The sequence below is a fragment of the Rhinopithecus roxellana genome, chromosome 4 (assembly GCF_007565055.1).
Source record: "Rhinopithecus roxellana isolate Shanxi Qingling chromosome 4, ASM756505v1, whole genome shotgun sequence".
Classification (NCBI taxonomy): Eukaryota; Metazoa; Chordata; class Mammalia; order Primates; family Cercopithecidae; genus Rhinopithecus; species Rhinopithecus roxellana.
In genome coordinates this window covers 70,266,417-70,289,949 of record NC_044552.1, presented here as the reverse complement: position 1 = coordinate 70,289,949, position 23,533 = coordinate 70,266,417, and the positions used below count along the sequence as shown (strand labels likewise).

General features: G+C 50.2%; 1 protein-coding gene across 1 annotated transcript in view; it reads right to left on the bottom strand.

The window, feature by feature from the left end:
• The window catches only part of SYNJ2 (synaptojanin 2), a 115,514-nt gene that overhangs the window by 76,686 nt on the left and 15,295 nt on the right, over positions 1 to 23,533 (bottom strand). The window contains exon 2 of the mRNA XM_010381542.2: positions 3,411 to 3,497. Within this exon, the coding sequence (XP_010379844.1) occupies positions 3,411 to 3,497 (87 nt within the window). The remainder of the gene's footprint in view (positions 1 to 3,410; positions 3,498 to 23,533) is intronic.

Sequence of the window (23,533 nt, the reverse complement as noted above, 5' to 3'; positions counted from 1 at the left end):
GGCTGTCTGCTAGAGAATTTATAGGGCTGGAGTCCTAGCCAACTGTGTGACTAGGTGGAGTCACACAATTGGAGTCACGCAGGTGGGGGTCACACAATTGAGGTCAGTCATACAAATGAAGTCACAGTTGGAGTCACACAGAGTCAGTCACACAATTGGAGTCACACAGGTGGGGTCACATGGTTGAAGTCAATCATATAGCTGGAGTCATACAGGTGGAGTCAGTCACATAGTTAGAGTCAGTACACAGGTAGAGTCACATAGGTGGGGGTCACACAGGTGGGGGTCACACAGGTGGAGTCACACAGGTGGGGGTCACACAGGTGGGGGTCACACAGGTGGAGCTGCACAGGTGGGGTCACACAGGTGGGGGTCACACAGGTGGAGTCGCACAGGTGGGTGTCACACAGGTGGAGTCGCACAGGTGGGGGTCACACAGGTGGGGGTCACACAGGTGGGGGTCACACAGGTGGAGTCGCACAGGTGGGGGTCACACAGTTGAGGTGAGTCATACAGATGGAGTCACAGTTGGAGTCACACAGAGTCAGTCACACAATTGGAGTCACACAGATGGAGTGAGTCACACAATTGGAGTCAGTTACACAGTTGTAGTTGGTCACACAACTGGAGTCACACAGGTGGAGTCAGTCACAGAGTCAGTCACACAGGTGGAGTCACACAGTTGTAGCTACACTCCGTGCTGCCCAACATGCTCAACAGCTGAAAACACAAAAGAAAACAGGTCACAGTTCTGGGTCAGGGACTTACAGGGGAAAAAGAAAATCAAGTGAAAGTCAAACGCCCCTTAAGGTAACCAATGAAGACTGGAAAAACTTGATTCAAAGCCCAATCCTTCCATCCTTCAGATGCTTAGGGTACTTTCCAGAATGTGTTGAAAACAGACCAAATTATCCTGACATCCCCAAAGTCAAACTCATACGCACAACACTCAGAGAAACTCCAACCCACCCCTGAGGGTGACTCTCACAGGCGGACTGGGTTTGGGGGCACCCAAAGCCTCCGAGCTGGGCTGGTCTCGCATGGCCCACAAGAAGCCTCATTCCCTTCTGTGGGGTGTGGGGTGGCGGGGACTGGCTGAAGGCAGGGAGGAGGCCTCACCTAGGGCAGCTCTGGGAGGTGGTCTCCTCTCTGTGTACTCCCTGTCCCAGAAGACCCTGTGGATCCCCGCAGATCCCCTGGCTCACTCTAATAAGACTTCTTTGGGGCTGCCACCCTTCCTGGTTAGGATTGATTTCCCACAGCTGATCTTAGATCACAGCCCTGGGAAAAAACACTTTTCCCCTGGGATGGGGGAAGGTATTGCACTTCCTGTTCCTCCTTGTCAGCCCAGCCACCTGTCCTCTTCAGAAAGGAGAACAGCCTGGTGGTTGAAGGCAGTCCCTGGTGCCACAAGACATTAGTTTAAAACCCAGGGCACCACTTGAGAATGGCTGGACCTTGGGCCAGTCACTGTAATTCACTGAATCCCAGTCCCTGTCGGATGCGAAATGAATCATTCATGTATGGACTGAAAGCAGCTGCCAACTATAACTGAAAGATGCCAAGACTGTGAGGCATCCTGGGGGCCCAGAGGCCACCATGTGGAAAAAAGGGCATCAACGTGGATGGAACGCAGCATTCCTGTCACGCCTGCGAGGCAGGGTAACAACAGCACCCACCCGATAGATGGCCGCGGGAGCCGTACTAACAGATTCCTAAGTGAGCGCCATGCAGGTGCGGGTCACCATCCTCACGGTCATTACCGTGGAAGGCAAGGGCCATGGGGATTTTCTGCAACTTCAGGAAGATCGCTGCAGAGCGGAAAGTCCTGCAGAAAACTCTCGGCAGCCCACATACTTTCACGGAAAAAGCAAGCGTTGGGAGGCAGCTGGATCCGGGTTCGAAACCCAGCTAAGCTTCTGACCTAAGGCAAGTTACTTGAAGCTTCTGAGCCTGTTCCCTTTACTGTAAACAGGGACAACGATGCATTATCACAGTAGCCTAGTTTTAGGATTAAATAAGTGAATGTATGTCTAGCTCTTGGCACGAAACAGACATTTCCTAAATGCACTTTGTCATGTGGTACTGTGTGTTTTTCCTAAATGCTATTTGGAAATGATCACTGTAATCGTCACAGTTCAGGGAAAAACATTCCATGACAGAAAACACCCAGAAAAGGAATGGCCAACATGAGCATGCTTTTCTGGCAGCTTTGAAAATCCTCAGTATCTGAAAACAGCTGCCGTGAGCAGGGAAGGGAAGTGTGCGCTTGGCTCAGGGAAAGCCCGAATCTGGACAACCCATACAGCCATTCCCATCTCAGCCAGGTGGGACCAAGAATCAGGAATGCAACTGGGCTCTTGTCTCGGCCCCAGAAATCACAGGAGATGTCCATAGTCAGGTCACAGATAGCGAGGGGGGCCCTGAGAGAGGAGGAAGGAAACAGGTGGTGGAACTAAGGGCCCCAGGGCTCCCGAGCTCCAGGAACAGCAGAGGTTGGCTGTGACCACCCATGACAGCCGGGCACCGCCGGCTCACCCTCAAGTCTCTCAGAGTGCGCAGAGATGCCCACGTCTTCCTGGAAGTTCTCTCCCTTTGCAAGTTAGATCGCACTGTCCCTTCCTCTCCCTCCCACCCCACACTGACTGTCACACATCAGTGGCTTTTCTCTCCTGCCGACAACTTCCAGCCCACCCCTGTGCCCCCTGGCATCTGCCATGGTCCCTGTCCTCACCCACCTGCCTTGGCACACCTTCTAGAGTATTGCAGACAATGCCCTGGGCAGAAGCCCCAGACCAGACTTTCAAAACACTTAGGCCCTCGCCGGCAAGCAATGAAGACGAGCTTCCCTGGCACAGCTTTGGGGTGCTGGGAGCCCCACCCTGCCCCAGCACAGGCAGATGATAACCAGGCAACACTCACCTTGACCGCCCCACCTGCATGGAGGAGCAGGTTCCGAGGCATAAAGAAACATCTTAAAAGAGAAGCGAGGTCGGCCAGGCACGGTGGCTCATGCCTGTAACCCCAGCACTTTGGGAGGTCGAGGCAGGCAGATCACCTGAGGTTGAAGTTCCAGACCAGCCTGACCAACATGGAGAAACCCCGTCTCTACTAAAAATACAAATAATTAGTTGGGCGTGGTGGCGCATGCCTGTAGTCCCAGCTATTCAGGAGGCTGAGGCAGGAGAATCGCTTGAACCCAGGAGGCGGAGGTTCTGGTGAGCCGAGATCGCACCACTGCACTCCAGCCTGGGCAACAAGAGCAAAACTCCGTCTCAAAAAAAAAAACAAAGAGAGAGAGAGAGAAAAAAGCGGTCAAACAGAACGCCTGCACTGAGGCCCCTCCCGACGCAGAGGCTCCTGCCCACCGGGGAGCCTGGCGCCTGCTCCTCCAGCAAGCGGCTACTCACCAGATTTCAGCCTGAGCTCCCCCAGGCAGCCGTACGCGTCCGTGAGCTTGCCATACTGTCCTTTAATGACTTCCTTTTCTTCTGGAGCTGGGGGAGAAACACATCACAGAAGGCATCAGCGAGCGTCTCCTGCTCATTCCTGTTCATTCACACCCGGCTTGCCAAGCTGGCTTCCCACCCACTCCAAAAAGAAAACACAAAGACAATAGCTCGGCCCACAAACACCAAGTGTGGAGGTTTTATGATTCGCGAATCACAGAGCTGCAAGGATTCAGACCTTCCCACCAACAGCTTGCTCTCTGGAAGTGCTGACAGCTTCCTGGGGGCTGGAGGAGCTGGGGTCCTGGGGTTCTGGTATCTAGCTAGGGGCAGGCACCTGGGGCCTGGCCCTATTACTCTACCTTGCTGTCCCTGTCTACGGGTATCATCCACTAGAGACTACATCCTGGAGGTGCCCACTCACCCCAAGGCACCTGTGGAGGTGGTAACTTGGGGAGACTGGGCAGAGGTACCTGTGTACCTCTGAGTGCCCAGGGCCAGGGTCCAACCCATCCCAAGGCAAGCTGCGTGCCTTGCCTGCCGGGTCTTTGGCAGTGATTGTCCATGCCCAAGCCAAGGCACGGACTAGTTTTAAAGCAAAACTGACAGAGGGAAGAACCATTAGGCACAGGGAGTCCTAACCTCTCCAATGAGGCCACAGGCCCTTCTGGCCATGACGTGGCAGGTCTTTAGACCCCTTCTCAGAATAATGTTTTAAGTGCACAGAACAAAATACAAACATAGATGAACCTTGAAAATATTACACTACATGAAAAAGGCCAGTCACAAAAATCTCAGAAAGATTCCATTTTGGCCGGGCACAGTGGCTCACTTTGTAACCTGTAACCCCAGCACTTTGGGAGGCGAAGGCAGGCGGATCACCTGAGGTCAGAAGTTCAAGGGCAGCCTGGGCAACATGGTAAAATCCTGTCTCTACTAAAAACACAAAAATTAGCTGGGCATGGTGGCGCACGCCTGTAGTCCCAGCGACTCGAGAGGCTGAGGCAGGGGAATGGCTTGAACCCAGGAGGCAGAGGTTGCAGTGAGCCGAGATTATGCCACTGCACTCCAGCCTGGGTGACAGAGTGAGACTCCGTTTCAAAAACAAGATTCCATTTCTATGAAATGTCCAGAACAGGCACATTTCTACAGACAGAAAGTAGATGTTGTGGTTGTCAGGGGCTGAGACTGGAGAAAGGGGGAATGTGGATAATTGCTAATGAGTATGAAGTCTCTTTTAAGGGGGACAAAAACATTCTAAAATTAGATTATGGTGATGGTGATGGTTGTACAACCCTGAAAATATATTTTAAAAACATGGAGTTGTATACTTTAATGAGTAAGTTGTATGGTACAGAAATTATATCTCAATAAAGCTGTTATAAAAATCAAGAAAATAAATACGATCACAAATACCAATCTTATTGAAATCTAGTTATCAAAATATTTTTTAAATGTTATAGCATAGTAATCTATGTGCCTTATCAGCATATTAAATCCCAAAATCCAGTGGGGTGTATTAACCACCTTAATTTAAAACTAGTGATGAGAACAAATGCCATTTCAAGATATCTGAAACAATGCTAATGTGATGTGGAGATATCTGTAATTGGAATTGGTGACAGGGTCAGCGATATGGCTAACCCACATTGGTGACGGGTCAGAGATATGGCTAACCCGCATTGGTGATGGGTCAGAGATACGGCTAACCCGCATTGGTGACAGGGTCAAAGATATGGCTAACCTACATTGGTGACAGGGTCAGAGATATGGCCAACCCACATTGGTGACAGGGTCAGCGATATGGCTAACCCACATTGGTGACAGGGTCAGCGATATGGCTAACCCACATTGGTGACGGGTCAGAGATAAGGCTAACCCACATTGGTGACGGGTCAGAGATATGGCTAACCTACATCGGTGACAGGGTCAGAGGTATGGCCAACCCACATTGGTGACAGGGTCAGAGATATGGCTAATCCATGTTGGTGACAGAGTCAGAGACGTAGCTAACTGGTTTTGTTGCCTGCCTTCCTAATTAGAGGAAATGCTACATTTCAGGTAGGATTGATAAAAATAAAGATGGACTTTTCTCCCCACCCAAGAAAACCAATCTTCAAATTCTATGCACAGAACCCTTGAGGAGCTTTGGGCCCCAGAAGAACCCTTGGGCTGGATGGAACCATTTCTACATCATCATGGAGGTAAGAAAAGGGGCAGCTGGTTCCCTCTCTACCTCATTGTCTTAAGCAGCCGAAAAGGATTCTTAGACTGTCTCAACTCCCACAGTTAAGGAATTTCAACCAGGAACTAAGATCCTAAAGTGAAATGTTAGAAAGGAGAAAATGACAGAAAACATCAGCCCCTCATACCAAGCCCTCAGAGCAGATGGACTGTGAACTGACTTTCATCACTTCCTGCTGTCGCTAAAGATGTTGACTCAGAGAGGCAAGTGTAGAAAGCTTGGATGAGCATTTGAAGCAGGTGAACTTTGTTTTAGCTGACACGCATCCCAACACCCCAACTCAAAAGATCCACCATGCCACATTTTCCAGCGCAGTCTTGATTTCCTGGTTCCTCTCAACATTCCCATCCCCCTCAAAGGCACTTGTCCTCATCAGACCACAAGTCCTAAATGGGATTGGAAATACATTCAGACAGTCCCATCCTCCCCTCTGAAGCTCTTCCCACCCTCAGCCTCCCAGGAGCAGCTGCTGGCAGCCCTAGAGCTGCCTCTCTCAGGAACCAGCATGGACTGGCTGTTCCTGCCTCATGCTCCTCTAGCAAGCACAGGAGGACAGAAGGTAGGCACCAGGGCCTCACAACATGACCTGCTACCACCCACCAAACAGACAGCTCTGTCCAGGCTGGTGCTCAGGACACAGCTGGTGGGGCAGAGAGTCAGGATAGACTGTAAGACCAGAGACCTCCCCTCCTCCATTTCTCTAGGCAGAACTGATGGTAAGACGTGATTTAAAGAGCAGGACTGATTATCAGTACAGCTTGAGAGGCCAGCAACTTGAAAATATACTCAATTCCCATTATTCACAGTAGCTATGTTCCATAGAGTTACCCGCAGATACTGAAGCAAGCAGTGCTCCTAAGGGAAATGCAGAGTTTGGTTCCTGAAAGCCTCGGGTTGCAACATTTTTGTCAACCAATCAATATATAAACTTGTTTTATGTGTTTTTCTGTTTAAAAGACACCTTACTGAATAAACAGATGGCTCTCAACTTACAACGGGGTCACGTCCTGATAAACCCAAGGTAGGTTGAAAATATCCTAAGTTGACAATGCATTCAATACACCTAACCTACCAAACACCATAGCTCAGCCTGCCTTCCACCTACCCAGACCACTTACATTAGCCTAGAGCTGGGCAAAATCATGAAATACAAAGCCTACTTTCTGATAGTGTTGAATGTCTTATGTAATTTATAGACTATTGTACTGAAAGTGAAAAACAGAATGGTCCCACGGGTACTTAAAGGATGGTTTCTACTGAATGCATAGTGCTTTCACACCGTTGTAAAGTTGAAAAATCATAACTGGAATGAACCATCATAAGTCAGGAATCATCTGTACAGTGTTGATTCGTTAACACTGAACCAGTGGCACTAGAACACAAACCTGTATATAGTTTATCAAACACATATATTTTTCCCATAAGGCACATCACTGCCTTCTTACACTAGAAACACTAGACAGCACTTCCAAACAGTGAAACCACGAAGAAAAAGCACAAAACATGAAAAATATGGCACTAAACAAATCACAAAAACCACGCTTATTTACACCAAGAGGGTGAAACAAGATGGCAGAGCATCCTTTTCAGCTGGGAACAGGCTCATCGGGTGACACATTTTCACCACTCTGCTGGTGTCCATGAGTTCTGATCTTCGGGTGACAAATTTCAGAGAGCAGGTGAATTTACAAATATGGAATCCACAAATAATGAGGATCCACTGAACATGGTTTAAGGACCTGGCAAAGACCATGAGGAGACTTACTAGGAAAACAGTCATTCATCAGCCTCAATGTGAATTAATCTGTATAAGGGCTCTTCACCTGGGGTGACAGAGGAAGCCCCTGACAGTCACTGGAGCTTCAAGGGATAGCTCCTGGGGGAATCTGTATACAAAATTATATTCAAAATTGTATGCAATTTTTTTTTTTTTTGGAAAGAGTCTTGCTGTGTTGCCCAGGCTAGAGAGCAGTGGTACAATCTCAGCTCACTGCAACCTCTGCCTCCTGGGTTCAAGCAATTCTTCCACCTCAGCCACCCAAGTAGCTGGGATTACAGGTGTGCACCACCATACCCAGCTATTTTTTATAGTTTTAGTAGGGATGGCATTTCGCCATGTTACCAGGCTGGTCTTGAACTCCTGACCTCAAGTGATCTGCTCACTCGGCCTTCGAAAGTGCTGAGATTACAGGCATGAGCCATTGTGCCCGGCCAAAACTGTATGCAAATTTTTGATAAGTATTTTTATGGGGGCTAAAATCCCATTTTCAACAGAATCTCAAGAGTTCAGTGCCCCTAAAAAGGTTAAGAACCAGTTTAATGTATGAATATTTTTCCCAATGCTCACTTGAATTTGATTGGGTTTTCTCTGGGGAAGGGAGAGTGCAGAGTAACCTAAAGATAATCAGTGAAATCAGCAACCTTTACGAGCAGCCAGAAGCCCTTCGTTTTGAGGACTAAGCGGACTCTGCCGGCAGCGGGGTGAGGAGTTACAGAAAAAGAAGTGCCTACGATATTAGGTTCGCAGGGTCACTTAGAAAAGTACTGGGAAGCCACTGTCCCACCTTTTTTATCAGCCCGCCTCAAAAACTCAGAATGGTGGCAGAAAGGCATATTAGCCTCCTTTACTACTGCAACAAATGACTATAAACAGTGGTTTAAGCAGCACAGACTCATGGCCTTACAGTTCTGCACTCAGAATTCTGAAATGGGTTTCGCTGGGCTGAAAGGAAGGTGTCGGCAGGCCTGCATCTGCTCTGAAGGCTGCAGGAGAAAATCCATTTACTTGTCTCTCGCAGCTCCCAGAGGCTGCCTGCATTCCTTGGCTCTCGGCTCCTTCCTTCTTCTTCAAATTCAGCAATTGCAGCAATCAGATCCCTGCTTCCATCCTCCCATTTCCTTCCCTCTCCCTGCCTGGCCTCCCTCTTCCAGCTTTTAAGGACCCTGTAAGTGCAATGGACTCATCCAGATCATCCAGGATAATGCCTCCTCTTAAGGTCCTGATCACATCTGCAAAGTCCTCCTGCCATGTAAGTGCCACATTCACAGCTTGGGAAGGAGGACATGGGCCTTCCAGCCCACAGGTCTCCTGCCTCTGCTCACACACTGATGAAGGGTGAGGAGGAGAAGGAGGCATCCTTTCCCCCAGCATCTGCTTGGAGGCAATGCCAAACCCACTGGTAAGGCACTCAGACTATGTCACACACCTACAGGGCCCTCCTGGGAGGTGGGCCTATGAAACCCCAACTTCACAGGCAGAATCAAAGGCCATGTGCATTGCCAAATGTCTTCCCCCAGCCTTCAGGTACTGCAGACAGGGCTGGAGAGAGGTGAATCAGCAGTTCTCAGTGCTCCATCTCAGTAGATAAGCTGACAAATGCAATAAAATAATTATGACACCAAAAATACCTATTTCAACCCTAGCAGCTTTACAAAGCCTTGAAACAGAACCTGTAAGCCCTGGTATGATCCGGGTCTGACTTTGTGAACCGTGAAACAAGGAGACCTTTGTGCATTCATTCAACTATGCAAATAAGCCTGACCAAATAAAACAAAATGACAGGAAATTGCTAAACCAAGTGTTGTGGCCAAATCCACACTTGAGGGGTGGGAAGATGACCCTGGGAGAAGCTATGCAAACAAAAGTGACCCCTTGCCCTGGTGCATTACAGATGACAGGCGTGGACTTTACATCCCTGTCACTGGGAAAATTAAGCACGAGTAAAAACACGACTTTCTATCCTCATATTTTAAAAACAAACAAACAAAACCCAACAGCACCACCTTGTCCCATTCCAATGCTGTCAATTATTGACTCCTTGAGAAAAATAACTTCACCTCTGACTTATACAATACGGGAGCTCAAAACAGGCCTTGACCATGGTGGACAGGAAAATCACGAGAAGATGTTTCTCCACCATGAACAGACTCACTGTAAACAAACTGGGAGGCCCTAGGCAGCAGAACTTCATTCTCTTCTGGGTCCAGAGGCCAGAGAGCTGAAATCCAGGCATCAGCAGGGCTCCTCTGATACCTGGAGCCAGGACCCGCCTTACCTCGCCCTGCGTCTGGTGTTTGCTGCTTGTCCTGTCCTTGGCATTCCTTGCCTATGGCTTCCTCAATCCAGGCCCTGCCTCAGTTGTCACGTGGCAATTCTCTCCCCATATGTCCCCTCATTGTTATGTGGCCATCCTCTCCCCGCATGGTGTCCCCCAGTTGTCACGTGGCCATCCTCTCATGTGTCCCCCCGCCATTATGTGGCCATTCTCTGTGTGTCCCTCCACCATTATGTGACCATTCTCTCCCCATGTGTCCCCCCATCATGACATGGCCATCCTTTCCCTATATGTCCTCCCATCATCATGTGGCCATTCCCTCCCCACGTGTTCCCTGTCATCACAAGGCCATCCTCTCCCCATGTGTCCCTCCACCATCACGTGGCCATCCTATCCCAATATGTCCCCCCCATCATCACATGGCCATCCTCTCCCCACGTGTCCCTCCATTGTCACGTGGCCAGCCCTCTCCCCATGTGTCCCTCCATCATCACGTGGCTATCTTCTTAGAACAGCAGTCACAATGGATTAAGGGCCCACCCTACTCCAGTATAACTTCATCTCAGCGTTATAACTGCAACAACCCTATCTCCAAATAAGATCCCCTTCTGAGGTCCCGGGGGTTAGGACTTCAACATATCCTTTTGGAGGACACAATTCAGCTCAAACACTTGGTCATCTTTTCACTTAGTGGGCCTGTCCTTTTAAAGCCTGACTGCCCCATCGACCGTCTCTCCAGTAAGCTTCCTATATTCCTGCAGTGCCTTCACCTCCAAGTCCTACCCTGACCCTTCTGATGTATCAGGAGCACACACCCCACCCCAGGAGGCAGGGGCCTGGCAGCCTCATTGCCCACCTCTAGCACTCCCAGAGGCCTGGCTTCCCAGGAGGTTGGTTCCAGAGTCACCCCACACCCTACTTGCCCCCAAACAACTGTATTTTCTCAATTAGGTTTGAAGGAAGAAGAAATCCTTTTTGCTCTCCAAAATGGAGGTGACAACACGGATGTCTACACACACCAGGAAGGTAACAAATGAATCTGGCCAGGCATGGTGGCTTGCACCTGTAATCCTAGCACTTTGGGAGGCCAGGGCAGGAGGACTGCTTCAGCCCAGGAGTTCAAGACCAGCCTGGGCAACACAGTGAGACTCCGTCCCTACGAAAATTTTTTTTATAAGTAACCAGGCATGGTGGTGGGAACCTGTGGTCCCAGCTCCTTGGGAGGCTGAGATAGGAGGACTGCTTGAGCCCAGGAGGTCAAGACTGCAGTGAGCTGTGATTGTACCACTACCCTGTCTCAAAAACAAATAAACAACACAATGAAGCTGCTGGAAGGGCTTTATGTGAGCAGAGAACACACACCAGCCAGGTGCCAGTCATGCCCACCAGCCCAGTACTGCCAGGCTGCAGCATTTCCAGGAGACAGGGCACTCCAGACCTTCCAGTGCTGGCAACCATCCCCATTTATTTTAAGCACTGCATGGGCTGAAAGCACACCTCTGCAGACTGGATTTGGCCTGCCCATTTGCAACTTCCGTCCCCCCTTTCTCGATAATCTCAGAAATAGACAGACTCTTCCTATCTCCCACGCTTTTAGTTGCATTTCCTGTAAGTTTTTCCACATGAGAATATCTTTGCTTGCCCTCTGGCTGGCCACAAATTTCTGGCCTTTTGAAGAAAGCCCTCCCTTCTACCTTCTCAGCCCCCTTCCTTGACCCCTCTTGCCAGAGATTTGGCCACTGGCCCAGTGGACACATCTTCATGCCTTCTGTGGCTGGCACCCTTCCAGGCACAGAGACACTGCAGTGAACCAAACAGATGGAAACCATCCAGCATTTGGCAGTGGCCAAGAGGAACAGGAGGAATGAATGGATGAGTGATGGCAGGGGGTGCAGACCGAGGTGGGGTGGGAGGCTGGGGTGGGGGCACTGCCGAGAAACAGCCAGGAAGGTGTGGGCGCTGTTCGAGCTTCCTGCCAGGGTGGACAGATAAGATCAATAAGTGCAATATAGACAGTGACACGAGGGGAGCAGAAAAAGTGAGCAGGGAGTAGGGGACGAATAGTGGAGAAGGGGAAGTGACATTTTAGATGGTGTCATCTCAGAAGGCCTCATTGCAAGGGTGATATCTGAATACAGACCTGAAGGAAGCCAGAGAGACAGCTGCATGGAGAGCGGAGGAGCACTGTAGGCCCAGAAGGGCACGTGCAAAGGTCCTGCGGCAGAAGCACTCCTGACCTGTGCAAGCCCCAGCAAGGTGGGCAGTGTGACTGAAGGTTCATGGAGGAAGTGAAGTGGGGAACACACTGCACAGAAGTTTGAGGTCACAAAAAGGTTTTGGGTGTCACTCTGAGTGCCACTGCAGGGGTCTGAGGTTCATCCTGCCTGCTATGTTGAGAACTGACTCTACAGGAACAAGGAGAGAAGGAAGGAGACCAGTTAGGAGGTGCTAGCGCCAGCTGGGCAAGAGAGAACTCTAGCCTGAACCAGGGCACAGCAATGGAAGAGCTGAAGAACAGTCCAATTCTGGAGACAGACAGACAGACAGACAGACAGACACACACACACACACACACACACACACACACACACACACACATGCTTTTTAGTTGTGGAACTTTCCAAAGAAAAGTAGGATGACATAATAAACCCTTGTACCCTCATTATCACATACCCACCAGCTCCACCTGCTCCCAACCCACGCCCAGGCTACCCACTGTCCTATACCTTAGATCAGCTCAACTCAAAACGGGCTCCTCAGACCAGCAGCACCAAGTATTAGAAATACCTTACAGGGCCCACCCCCCGCCTTGTGAATCAGAAGCTCTGGGCTCAAGACCTAGAAAGCTGTTTTAATGAGCCACCCAGGGGACTTGAATGCATGCCAAAGCTTGAGAAGCACTGCCCTAGGTTATTTTGAGTAAATTCCAGGCATCATATTATTTCATCTATAAATATTTCAGTAAGAATCGGGAAAAGATAAGAGTTCTTTTAAAAAACACAACCATGGCCAGACGTGGTGGTTCATGCCTGTAATCCCAGCACTTTGGGAGGCTAAGGGGAATGGATCACCTGAGGTCAGGAGTTCAAGACCAGCCTGACCAACATGGTGAAACTCCATGTTACTCTCCACAATAGAGGTGACAAAGCAGATGTCTACACACACCGGGCAGATAACAAATGAAGCTAGCTAGGCATGGTAGCTCCCTCCCTGTAATCCCAGCACTTTAGGAGGCCAGAGCAGGAGGACTGGCTGAGCCCAGGAGTTCAAGACCAGACTGGGCAACATGGTGAGATTCCATCCCTACAAAAATTTTTTTTGTAATTACCCAGGCGCGGTGGTGGGAGCCTGTGGTCCTGGCTACTTGGGAGGCTGAGACAGGAGGATTGCTTGAGCCCAAGAGGTCAAGACTACAGTGAGCTGTGATCACACCACTACCCTGTTTTTAGTCTCTACTAAAAATACAAAAATTAGCCGGGTGTGGTGGTGCATGCCTGTAATCCCAGCTACTCAGGAGGCTGAGGCAGGAAAATTGCTTAAACCTGGGAGGCGGAGGTTGCAGTGAGCCAAGATCACGCCACTGCATTCTAGCCTGGGTGACAACAGCGAAACTCCATCTAAACAAAACAAAAACAAAAACAAAAACAAAACAAAACACAACCGCAATACCATTATCACATCTAAAAAGAAGTTGCCAGCAATTCCTCAACATCATCGCATATCTGGGTATATTTTGAAGGTGGAAACACGGACAGATTGGCTATGGGATATGAGAGAAAGACAGGGTTCAAGGATGATGCCATGTTCATTGCCTGAACAATGGAAGGGATGGAGTGGCCCTGGCATGACAGCAAAGACTGAGAGGACAAGTCTGGGCAGAGCATTGGCTGGGACCAGACATGCTGTGGCTCTGTTGCAGCCCCGCGTGGAGGCTGAGGACAGAGCTCTGCAAGTCTAGAGTCCAGCAGAGAAGTCTGGTTGGAAAGATCCCCCAGGCGTCCCCAGCAGACAGAGTTATTTACAATCATGAGGCTGGGTGTGGTGGCTCCCACCTCTAATCCCAGCACTTTGGGAGGCTGAGGTGGGAGGATCACTTGAGCTCAGGAGTTCAAGAACAACCTGGGCAACATAGGGAGACTCCATCTCTAAAAATATAATAAAATATATTAATCGGGCAAGGTGCGCACACCTGTGGTCCCAGCATCTTCAGAGGCTGAGGTGAGAGGATCATCTGAACCGGGGAGGTGGAGGCTGCAGTGAGCCATGATTGTGCTACTGCAATCCAGCCTGGTTGACAGAGTGAGATACTGTCTCAAAAATAAATAGATCGGTGCCATGGCTCATGCCTGTAATCCCAGCACTTTGGGAGACTGAGGTGAGTGGATCACCTGAGGTTAGGAGTTCAAGACCAGCCTGGCCAGCATGGTGAAACCCCACCTCCACTAAAAATACAAAAATTAGCCGGGTGTGGTGGCACACGCCTGTAATCACAGCTACTTGGGAGGCTGAGGCAGGAGAATCACTGGAACCCAGGAGGCGGAGGTCGCAGTGAGCCAAGATTGCACCACTGCACTCCAGCCAGGGTGACAGAGCGAGACTCTGTCTCAAACAACAACAACAAAAATTAGCTGGAAGTGATGGCGTGCACCTATAATCCCAGCAATAAAATAAAATAATCATGAGGTTGGAGGGGATCCCCTAGGGAGTGAGTGGGGGGCACCGACTTCTGGGTGCAGCATGTTTGAAGGTCAGGGTGGACTGAGAAGTGACCAAGAAGATGCAACAAAACTCAGCAGTGTGTGGCATCCTGGCAGCCAGGAGAAGAAAGCGTTTCAAGAAAGCAAGAGTGGTCAGCAGGTCAGAGGCTGCTGCTGTGTCTATAATCTGAGGACTGAGGACTGATCGCTTTAGTTAGGCATTGGCGACTCAGAGAGGAAGTTTCAGGAAAGTTGAGGAGCAAAAACCTGAATGGGGAGGGAGAGAGAAAATGGAGACAGTGGGGACAGACGATTCTCTGAGAATTTCCTCATACACATGTGAGTGTGCATGTGTGTACGCATGTGTGTGTGCGTGTGCATATGTGCACGTGTGTGTGTGGAGAGCAGAGAAATGGAGAGGCTGTTGGAGAGGGAAGTGGGTCAAAAGATTTATCTAGGACAGGGGAATTGACACCAAGCTTGTGTGCTGGCAGAAATGAGCCAGGAGAGAGATAAGGACTGATATAGCTGAGAGAGAGGTCAGGACCGATGCGGAAGTGGCAGGAGCAGGGAGCTACCAAAGCCACGCCCTGGAGCAGGCCACAGGTATCTGTGCACAGGTGGCGCTGGTCTCAAACGCAGACAGTGCACCGTGGGTAGCAGATGGGAACGCGGACAGATGTGGTGGGCAGGTAGCAGTGGTGCAGGGAACCAGTGGGAATTCTCTTCTGGTGGCTTCAAATTTTTGGGTGGAATGAAAGAGGACCAGGCTGTCAGCTACAAGTGAGGTCGGGGAGGAGGCACGCAGAGCTGAGGAAAGGGGAGGGTGGAGTTGCCGTCCGGGAGGGTGGGGGAGCGGACAGAGCACAGAAATGGCTAAGGTTTCACCAGGTGGGGAGGACCCAGCAAGAGAGGCGGGCGGGGAGGGTGAGTGCAAGGCAGGGCTGGTCACTGACACGGCAGAGGGAAGGCATGAGACAGGTGAGGGGCTGTAAGAAGGCCACGGGTTCTAAGGGTTGCCATCCCAGTGGGGTCAAAGGTCACCGGGGGCCGGGCATGGTGGCTCACGCCTCTAATCCCAGCACCTTGGGAGGCCAAGGTGGGCGGATCACAAGGTCAGGAGATCGAGACCATTCTGGCTAACATGGTGAAACCTCGTCTCTATTAAAAATACAAAAAATTAGCCGGGTATGGTGGCAGGCGCCTATAGTCCCAGCTACTCGGGGGTCTGAGGCAGGAGAATGGCGTAAACCTGGGAGGCGGAGCTTGCAGTGAGCTGAGATGGCACCACTGCACTCCAGGCTGGGCGAAAGAGCGAGACTCAGTCTCAAAAAAAAAAAAACAAAAAAGTCATCGGGACTGGGAATTGCAGGATGAGTGACAAGGTGAAAGTGGAAAATGAACAGTGGGATGTTTGAGACAGACGCTGGAGGGTCAGGGGCGTAGCGTGTGAGTGAGTGGCTGCAGGGGTAGGGTCATTCACTGGAGGACAGTTGGTCCTCCGAAGGATCAACGTGGCCACTGAAGGCACCAAGAACAAGGCCGGACTCATAGTGAGAAATGAGAGAGAGAAAGAAGGAAAACTCGCCAAGGAACCAGGCGACTGCTGAAACGAGGGGCAGTGGGGGACACAGTCTCGTGGTGTTACTGGAAAGGGGTCCCGATCCAGACCCCAAGAGAAGTTCTTAGATCTCATGCAAGAAACAATTCAGGGTGAGTTCATAAAGTGAAAGCAAGTTTATTAGGAAAGTAAAGGAATAAAAGAATGGCACTTTATTGGCAGAGCAGCAACATGAGCTGCTGGTTGCCCATTTTTATGATTATTTCTTGACGATATGCTAAACAAGGGGTGGATTATTCATTTCTGGGAAAGGGGTGGGCAATTCCCAGGAACTGAGGGTTCTTCCCCTTTTTAGAGCATATAGGGTAACTTCCTGATGTTGCCATGGCATTTGTAAACTGTCATGGTGCTGGTGGGAGTGTCTCTTAGCATGCTAATACATTATAATTAGTGTATAATGAGCAGTGAGTATGACCAGAGGTCACTTTCATTATCATTTAGGTTTTGGTGGGTTTTGGCCGGCTTCTTTACCACAACCTGTTTTAGCAGTAAGGTCTTTATGGCCTGTATCTTGTGCTGACCTCTTATCTCATCCTGTGGCTAAGAATGCCTAACCTCCTGGGAATGCAGCCCGGCAGGTCTCAGACCCATTTTACCCAGCCCCATTCAAGATGGAGTCACTCTGGTTCACGCGCCTCTGATAATGGTGCGTGGGGTCAAGGGTTAACTGAGCTGTTTCCCTTTTGGCAAGAGAATTTGATTGTGGGTTGACTTTCTAGTCCTGTTTCCCTGGTAACCTGAGAAAGTTGTCTATGCTACTTGAACAACATGGCTTATGATAAAAATAAATAATGGATGGGGCTTGTGGAGGCTTAAGGAATAGGCTTATTCTTGGAGGAGGCTGGGGAACTCCCCGTCTCCAGCCCCAGCGGTCCAAGGGTGTGGAAGAGAAACAGCCACCGCTTGAGAGGCTCCCAAGGAAACCATAGTTTGTCCCACAGCACAGCAAATGGGGCTCGTGGATTCTGGGTCCCAAAGCAGAGCTCCGTGGGACAGACCATCCCGAGGCAGAGGCTGGTCTCAGTAGCAGTGGTGCACTGCTCTGCGTGAGAGCTCTGGTCACCCAGAGCCAGTCCAGCTCAGTAACCAAGCAAACCACATGCTCTTCTTTCTTGAATAATATTTTCCGCAATAACATGCCATAAGGAAATGCCAACGAAGCCCAGCCCACAGGTCAGAAAAATAAGGAGGTCATTTGACAATGCAGATAGCCTGAGACTGAGGTAGCATTTGTGGCCACATTCTTGGACATGACATGAAACCATCTTCTCGTATTTCTGGGTCTCAGGAGGCCAAAGTCTCCTTCATGTGTTAATTCGTAGCTCAGTTCTGACTGACTGGTGGCTGCTCCTTCCAGAGTTACCAGTTTTGGAGCTGAAGCAGCTCTTCAGAAAGACAATGGTTTTCCCAAGGCAGAGCAAGGCTGCAGGCTGGTTGCTAAGCAAAGGGGGAATCAAAACATCTGTCTGAAACAGAAGCTGTGAGGCAAGACAAAGCCAACTGGCAGAGACACATCAGCTGGCTAAGGGACTCTCCTGTCCTCCCACTGCTGCTCCCTCACCAAAAAGTCCAGGCCACATGAAAGAGCCACGGAGTGAGGGGACACTCAGAACACATCACTCTCAGCGAATGCACAACCTCCCACCAACGCCGTGCCCACGTCACAACCCAGCCAGAGAAAATACAAGAAAGTTTGGTTTCCTGCAGTCAGAGCCAGAAACCCATCTGTGGGGAGGGTGAGCCCTCCCCTTCCCCCAGCACTTTCCACACCCCTCCCTGCACTGAGCCACAGCCAAAGAGGGAGGCCAGCTCCCCTAACAAGGGGGCTTGAGCACAGGACTGGCCACTGAGTCTTTGTAGTTCAGTTTTTTCCTTAAAAATAAGAAATCCAGAAAAATAGTTTACACCTTAAAAAGCCAGGCCCAGTGCCAGACATGCCTTGGGCAGAGCCAGTGACAGGGCCCAGCACGATGGGCAGCTCCTTACACTTCGGGATGAGGCAGAACAGGCAGGACTGGGCTGTGTTTTCACTGGGCTTGGTAGCCCCCGACCCTCCTACCCAACAGGCAACAAGAAAGAAGCACAAAAATACCCATTTCTCTCCAAGTGTGTACACCTTCTCTTCTGACAAGAGGGAGGGGTGGAGCAATGTTTCCCAGCCACCAGGGAAGTCCCAGAGCGGGGCTTCCATGTCGCACTGCCTTGCACAATCACCCCTAATTAGGTCCTAACAAATTAGGTCCTGCGGCTGCAGGTTCTGATCCTGGCTACCTTTCCAATTTCGTCACTCACTTCTTCCTGAACCTGCCAAACCAGTTCCTCGGTTCCTCCCCAGCTCTTCTTCCTCTCTCAGGTGATTCCTCTTGGGAAGGCTCCTCCCACCTCAGGGCCACCTCCCTATTTCCACATGAGCATGAACATACTCACGTACTCCTCTAGAAGTCATGTGGTGTGACCCATGTATGCCTCCTTTTGCTACGAGATCCAGGAAGGAGCCCGGCTTTGGGAACTGAGGGAGCCTAAGCGGGGAAGCCACACACCCTGTCACACTTCAATTTCACCACTCAACAAAGGGTCTAGATGCCCACTGTGTGCCAGGCATGGTTCTAGGAGAAAAACAGGCAGTGAGGAAGGAATATGATGAGAACAGAGCCATCAGAGAATAAGAGAAGCCAAGTGAAGAAAATGCTTCCAGAAGCAGGTGTGATCATCTGGGGGATGCTGTTGGATGGAAGGCTGAGCAGCCAAAAGTTCCTGGGGGCCTTGAGGAAAGGTTTCAGAAGAGTGGGGGACAGAGCCTGGCTGGAGCCACTTCAAGGGAGACTGGAAGGAGGAAAGGTATGTAGACGACCTCGTCGCATGGGAAAACCAAGAGATGAGGTGGGGGCCAGGGTCAAGAGAGGGTTTCTTAATGTGAGCCATGACAGCCTGTTGGTATAATGGTGCAAATGACCGAGTTAGGAAGGAAAGGGGGAAACTGCAGGAGCGAGGTCTTAAAAGATGAGAGGGGACAGGGTCAGTGGGCTGGGGGGGCAGGGAGAGCCTGGGAGGCTGTCCACAGTACCGGAGCCAGGGAGTGGGTGCGGGGGCTATTGAAAGTTCTTAGTTACCTCCATTTTCCCAGAGAAATAGGAAGCAAAATCATCAGGTGTGAGGGGGATGAGATGTCAAAGGCTTGAGGATGTGAAATAGTCATCCTGGAGGCCAGATGGCTGGGGAAATACAGGAAGATTTTTTGATTCCACACAGCCCTGGAAATCCTTTATGAAGTCTCACAGAACAGTCAATATTGCTGTTTTTCTCTCCAGCCACATTTAGCAACACGAGTGCATGCAGGGTGTAGAGGAGGGCAGGAGAGGGCTAGAGTCACTAAGAGCTGGGGATACTGCCGACAGGTATGCAGCAGAGGGAACGGAGCAGAAAAAAGGGCAGCGGGAGGACGGTGAGTGAGAGGCCAACAGAGCAGGTGGGTGAGCCTCCCCGTGACCTCACCCAGACAGGGGGAGACAGACCCAGTGAGCAGGGAACTCAGCTTCTCAATGAATGGAGAGGTGTGGCCAAGGAGGAAGATGGATTCCAAACGGTCCCTCTTAGAGAGGGAAGAGGAACCATGGCCCGAAGTAGCACTGCAGGAGAGGGACAGGGACAGGGTGCCTACCCTGCCTCCACCACCACTCCCAAGGACAGCAGAGCAGTCTCAAGAGAAGCCCCAGCTTGAGGGGAGTGCGTGCTGTAAGAGAAGCGTTCAAAGAAGAGGCCGACCACGGTGGGGGTAGGTCGGGGGTGGTGGAGGTTGTGCTTATTGAAGACAAGATAGACACAGTTCCAGAAGGCTGGGGAGTGGGGGGAAGAGTTGATCAACTTACTAAAAGTCAGCTCCTACTCCACATTTCAATCCAGAATCCAGAAAACAGGCCAAAATTCATTTTTCAGGACCCTCTGATTTATTTGTTGTTGTTTGACGAGAAAATGAGCATGCGTTAGGGACGCACTGGGACTTGTTTGCTCACCTGGGTTAAAGGGGCGACCAGACGGCCTGCTGAGCCCCAGGCTCTCAGGAGCCTCTGAACACCAGGACACGTGGTCCAAGAAAGACGAAGGAACAAACAGCCAAATCCAGCTCTGAGTAAACACATTGATTCTGCTTCCTTATTCACAGCCCCACACGCGGCACATCTCGGGCACATATGGTTTGTGACTCTCTGGCTTTTTCCATACGTGCCTGCTCTTAGGAACTGAGGCCCTGTCTATCACCAGGGGAAAACAGCATACTATGTTTTACAAAAGGGCAGAAGAAACCTTCTCAAATGACCCTAGTTACCGTCATTCCGTGGATTTGGAAACAGCTTCTTCCACTTTACCAGTGGCTTGCTGTACCTAGAATTAGCTGCTGCCTCAAAAAATAAATAAATAAATAAATAAATAAATAAATAAATAAATAAATAAAAATAAAAAAGCCTTTTGGCTTGGTGAGAACCTGGCCCCAGAATCTTAATCGTGTCATCGCCAGGATTACCAAACTACATGCCGAGGTGCACTCCTGGACTGTAAGCTGTTGTGCTGTGTCCTGTGAACCAAAGGTCAAAAGTGTGTGAAAAACATTGGCCTGAGCAGGGCTCCAAAGAAAACAGGTCTCCCAGTCACCTGCACACGACAGCTTTCTGCTCCAGGGCCCTTCCTTGGGGAAGCCCGCTTCACAGAATGAACACTTCCTGCCTGAGATGCCTGCCCTGACTCCTGCCAGAGGGCTTCCTTGCCCTCCCAAACCCTAGCCTTTTGAGGCAGGATGCCTACCCACCACCTGACCCAATTTCTGAACACCATGGCCCCCTTACTACCTCTTGCCACTCCTGGTCCTGCACCAGGCTGTTGTCCGCCTCAAGCACCTGAGCCCCACCTGGATGTTCCCAGCCCTGAGCTTGGCTCCCCACGCCTGTGTCTCAAGGCTCAGCTGGAAGCTACGCAGGGGTGCTCCCTAGAGGGTAGGCTCCACCTGGGCTTGTCTGGAAGCCCACGGGGTCGGCTCAGAGCCTGTGCAGAGACAACCGAACATCCCATGGGAAAAGGGTCAGGCTAAGGGGAGGGAGACAGGTGCCAGGGCATGGCTGTGAAGACAGGAGCTGGGGTAACTGAGCAGAGTGCGCTGCCTGCCACCTGGGGCCTGAGCTCCATGCCTGAATCACAGTGGGAGATGGCAGGAGAGTGGGGCTGGAGACGGGGCAAGCAGCCCTCACCCACCCAACAGTGACCACGTGCAAATGGCCGTGCTGGGCAGAGCCAGCCACACTGGCTCCATTGTTTTGGCCATTTGTATTTTTCCTTTGGAGAATTGCTCATTATATCCTTTGCCAATTTCTCTGTTGAACTATTTGTGCTTCTTCTTCATGATCTATAGGAGTTCTTTTATATGCTACGATCATCCATCTCTGGCCTTTTTCTAGGTTACAAAAGGCTGCACAAACTTTCCTTCTGGGCTACTGCTTGTCTTTTCACTACGTTTATGGTGTCTTTTGATATACTGGAGTTTTCCATTTTTATGTAGTCAAATCTATCATTTGGACACAGGAAGAATGAGAGGCAGGGGTCCTGGGAGGCAAGCGCTCTCTCTCCAGATCTGCGTGCTGGCTATGCGAGTGTGTTCGCTGGGTGAAGATTCGTGGAGCTCAATGCTTAGAGTGCTCATTTTTCTCTATGTATGTTACACTTCAATAAAAATATTTCTTATATCAGGTTTATTTCCTTTATGACTTCTGAGTTTGATGTTTTCCTTAGAACATCTTTCCATACTGGAATGCTGTGAAAGCATCTCCTATATTTTCTAATACTTTGAAAGTTGGTTTTTTACACTTAAATACCTCTGCATTTATTTTAATGTATGATAAAATATAGGACTCTCACTTAGTGTCCATATGGATAGTTTTGGTCACAGGCTTGAAATCTTTCTTCCCTTCCGTATGAGAATTTGATGTTTAATTCTCTAGCTCTGGTTCCTAATCAAGGTAGAACATCAACTCTGTTACTAGACAACATTGCTCATGGTAAAAATGACCTTGATTGGCAAATTGCCTCTGGACAGGGAAGATCCATAAGTGAATTATAACCACTTGGTGAAGATGCCAGGCATGGGGCTTCCTTAGGTGTGGTAACTCTTGTAACATGGAATGTCCATTGTGTGAACACAGGGCTCTGTAAGGCTGGTAAATTTTTCTTTTCTTTTTTTTTTTTTTTGAGATGGAGCCTCGCTCTGTCGCCCAGGCTGGAGTGCAGTGGCGCCATCTCGGCTCACTGCAAGCTCTGCCTCCCAGGTTCACACCATTCTCCCGCCTCAGCCTCCGGAGTAGCTGGGACTACAGGCGCCCGCCACCATGCCTGGTTAATTTTTTGTATTTTTAGTAGAGACGGGGTTTCACCATTCACAGGATGGTCTCGATCTCCTGACCTCGTGATCCGCCCACCTCAACCTTCCAAAGTGCTGGGATTACAGGCATGAGCCACTGCGGCCAGCCAAGGCAGGTAATTTTATAAGGGATTCTGGCTCCCTGGGGACCCAGGGCTTTCAGCTGGGGGAGGAGCTAGTGAACAGAAGGACAGCTGTCTGTGCAGCCACCTGCAAAAACTGCCAGGAAGACCCCTCACTCCCCTGGAAGCAGAGCAGCAGGAAGCATCCTGCTGGCCAGCCAAGGTTTCCAGCCTATTCCTCTCTGAGCAGACCAGCCAAGAATGCCTGGGTGAATATCCAGCTGAATAGAGCAGGGGCCTCTTAGACATTGCACAGATCAACCACAGCAACAGCAGGTGCTGAGTATCCACCCTTACCTTTCCCTGACCGACTGAAGTCATCACCTTTATAAGGAAGGAAGGAACACTGCTCACACCAGTCTGTTCTGAGCCCTCCACTCTACTGTATTGATTTGTGCTGACAACCTCCACGATGGCTAGGGCTTTATAATATGTTTTGCTATCTGGTAAATCAGTCTGTCTTTGTTGATCTTTTTCAAAATCTTGGCTATTTTTTTTGCCAGTCCTTCATCATTCAACAGTGTTTGCTACGCCTCATTCCCACACCAGGCAGTGTTAAGGTAAGGTACTGAACGAGATACACGATGCCCCTGTATTAGTTGCCTGGGTTGCTGTAACAAAGAACCACAGACCGGGGGGCTTAAAACAGCAGCAAATTTACTGTCTCACAGTTCTGGAGGCCAGAAATCCAAGATCAAGGCGTGGGCAGGGCTATCTTCCTTTGCTTTTCCCAGCTTCGGGTAGCCCAGGCATTCCTTGGCTTGTGGCAGTGTCACTCCCATCTCTGCCTCCATTGTCACACGGCTGTCTTCCCTGTGTGCCTTCACATGACATTCTCCTCTCTGCATGTGTCTGCCTGTGTCGCTTTTCTTCTTATAAGCACACCAGTCACGTTGGATTAAGGGCCCACCCCACAACAGTACGATCCCATCTTAACTTACATCTTC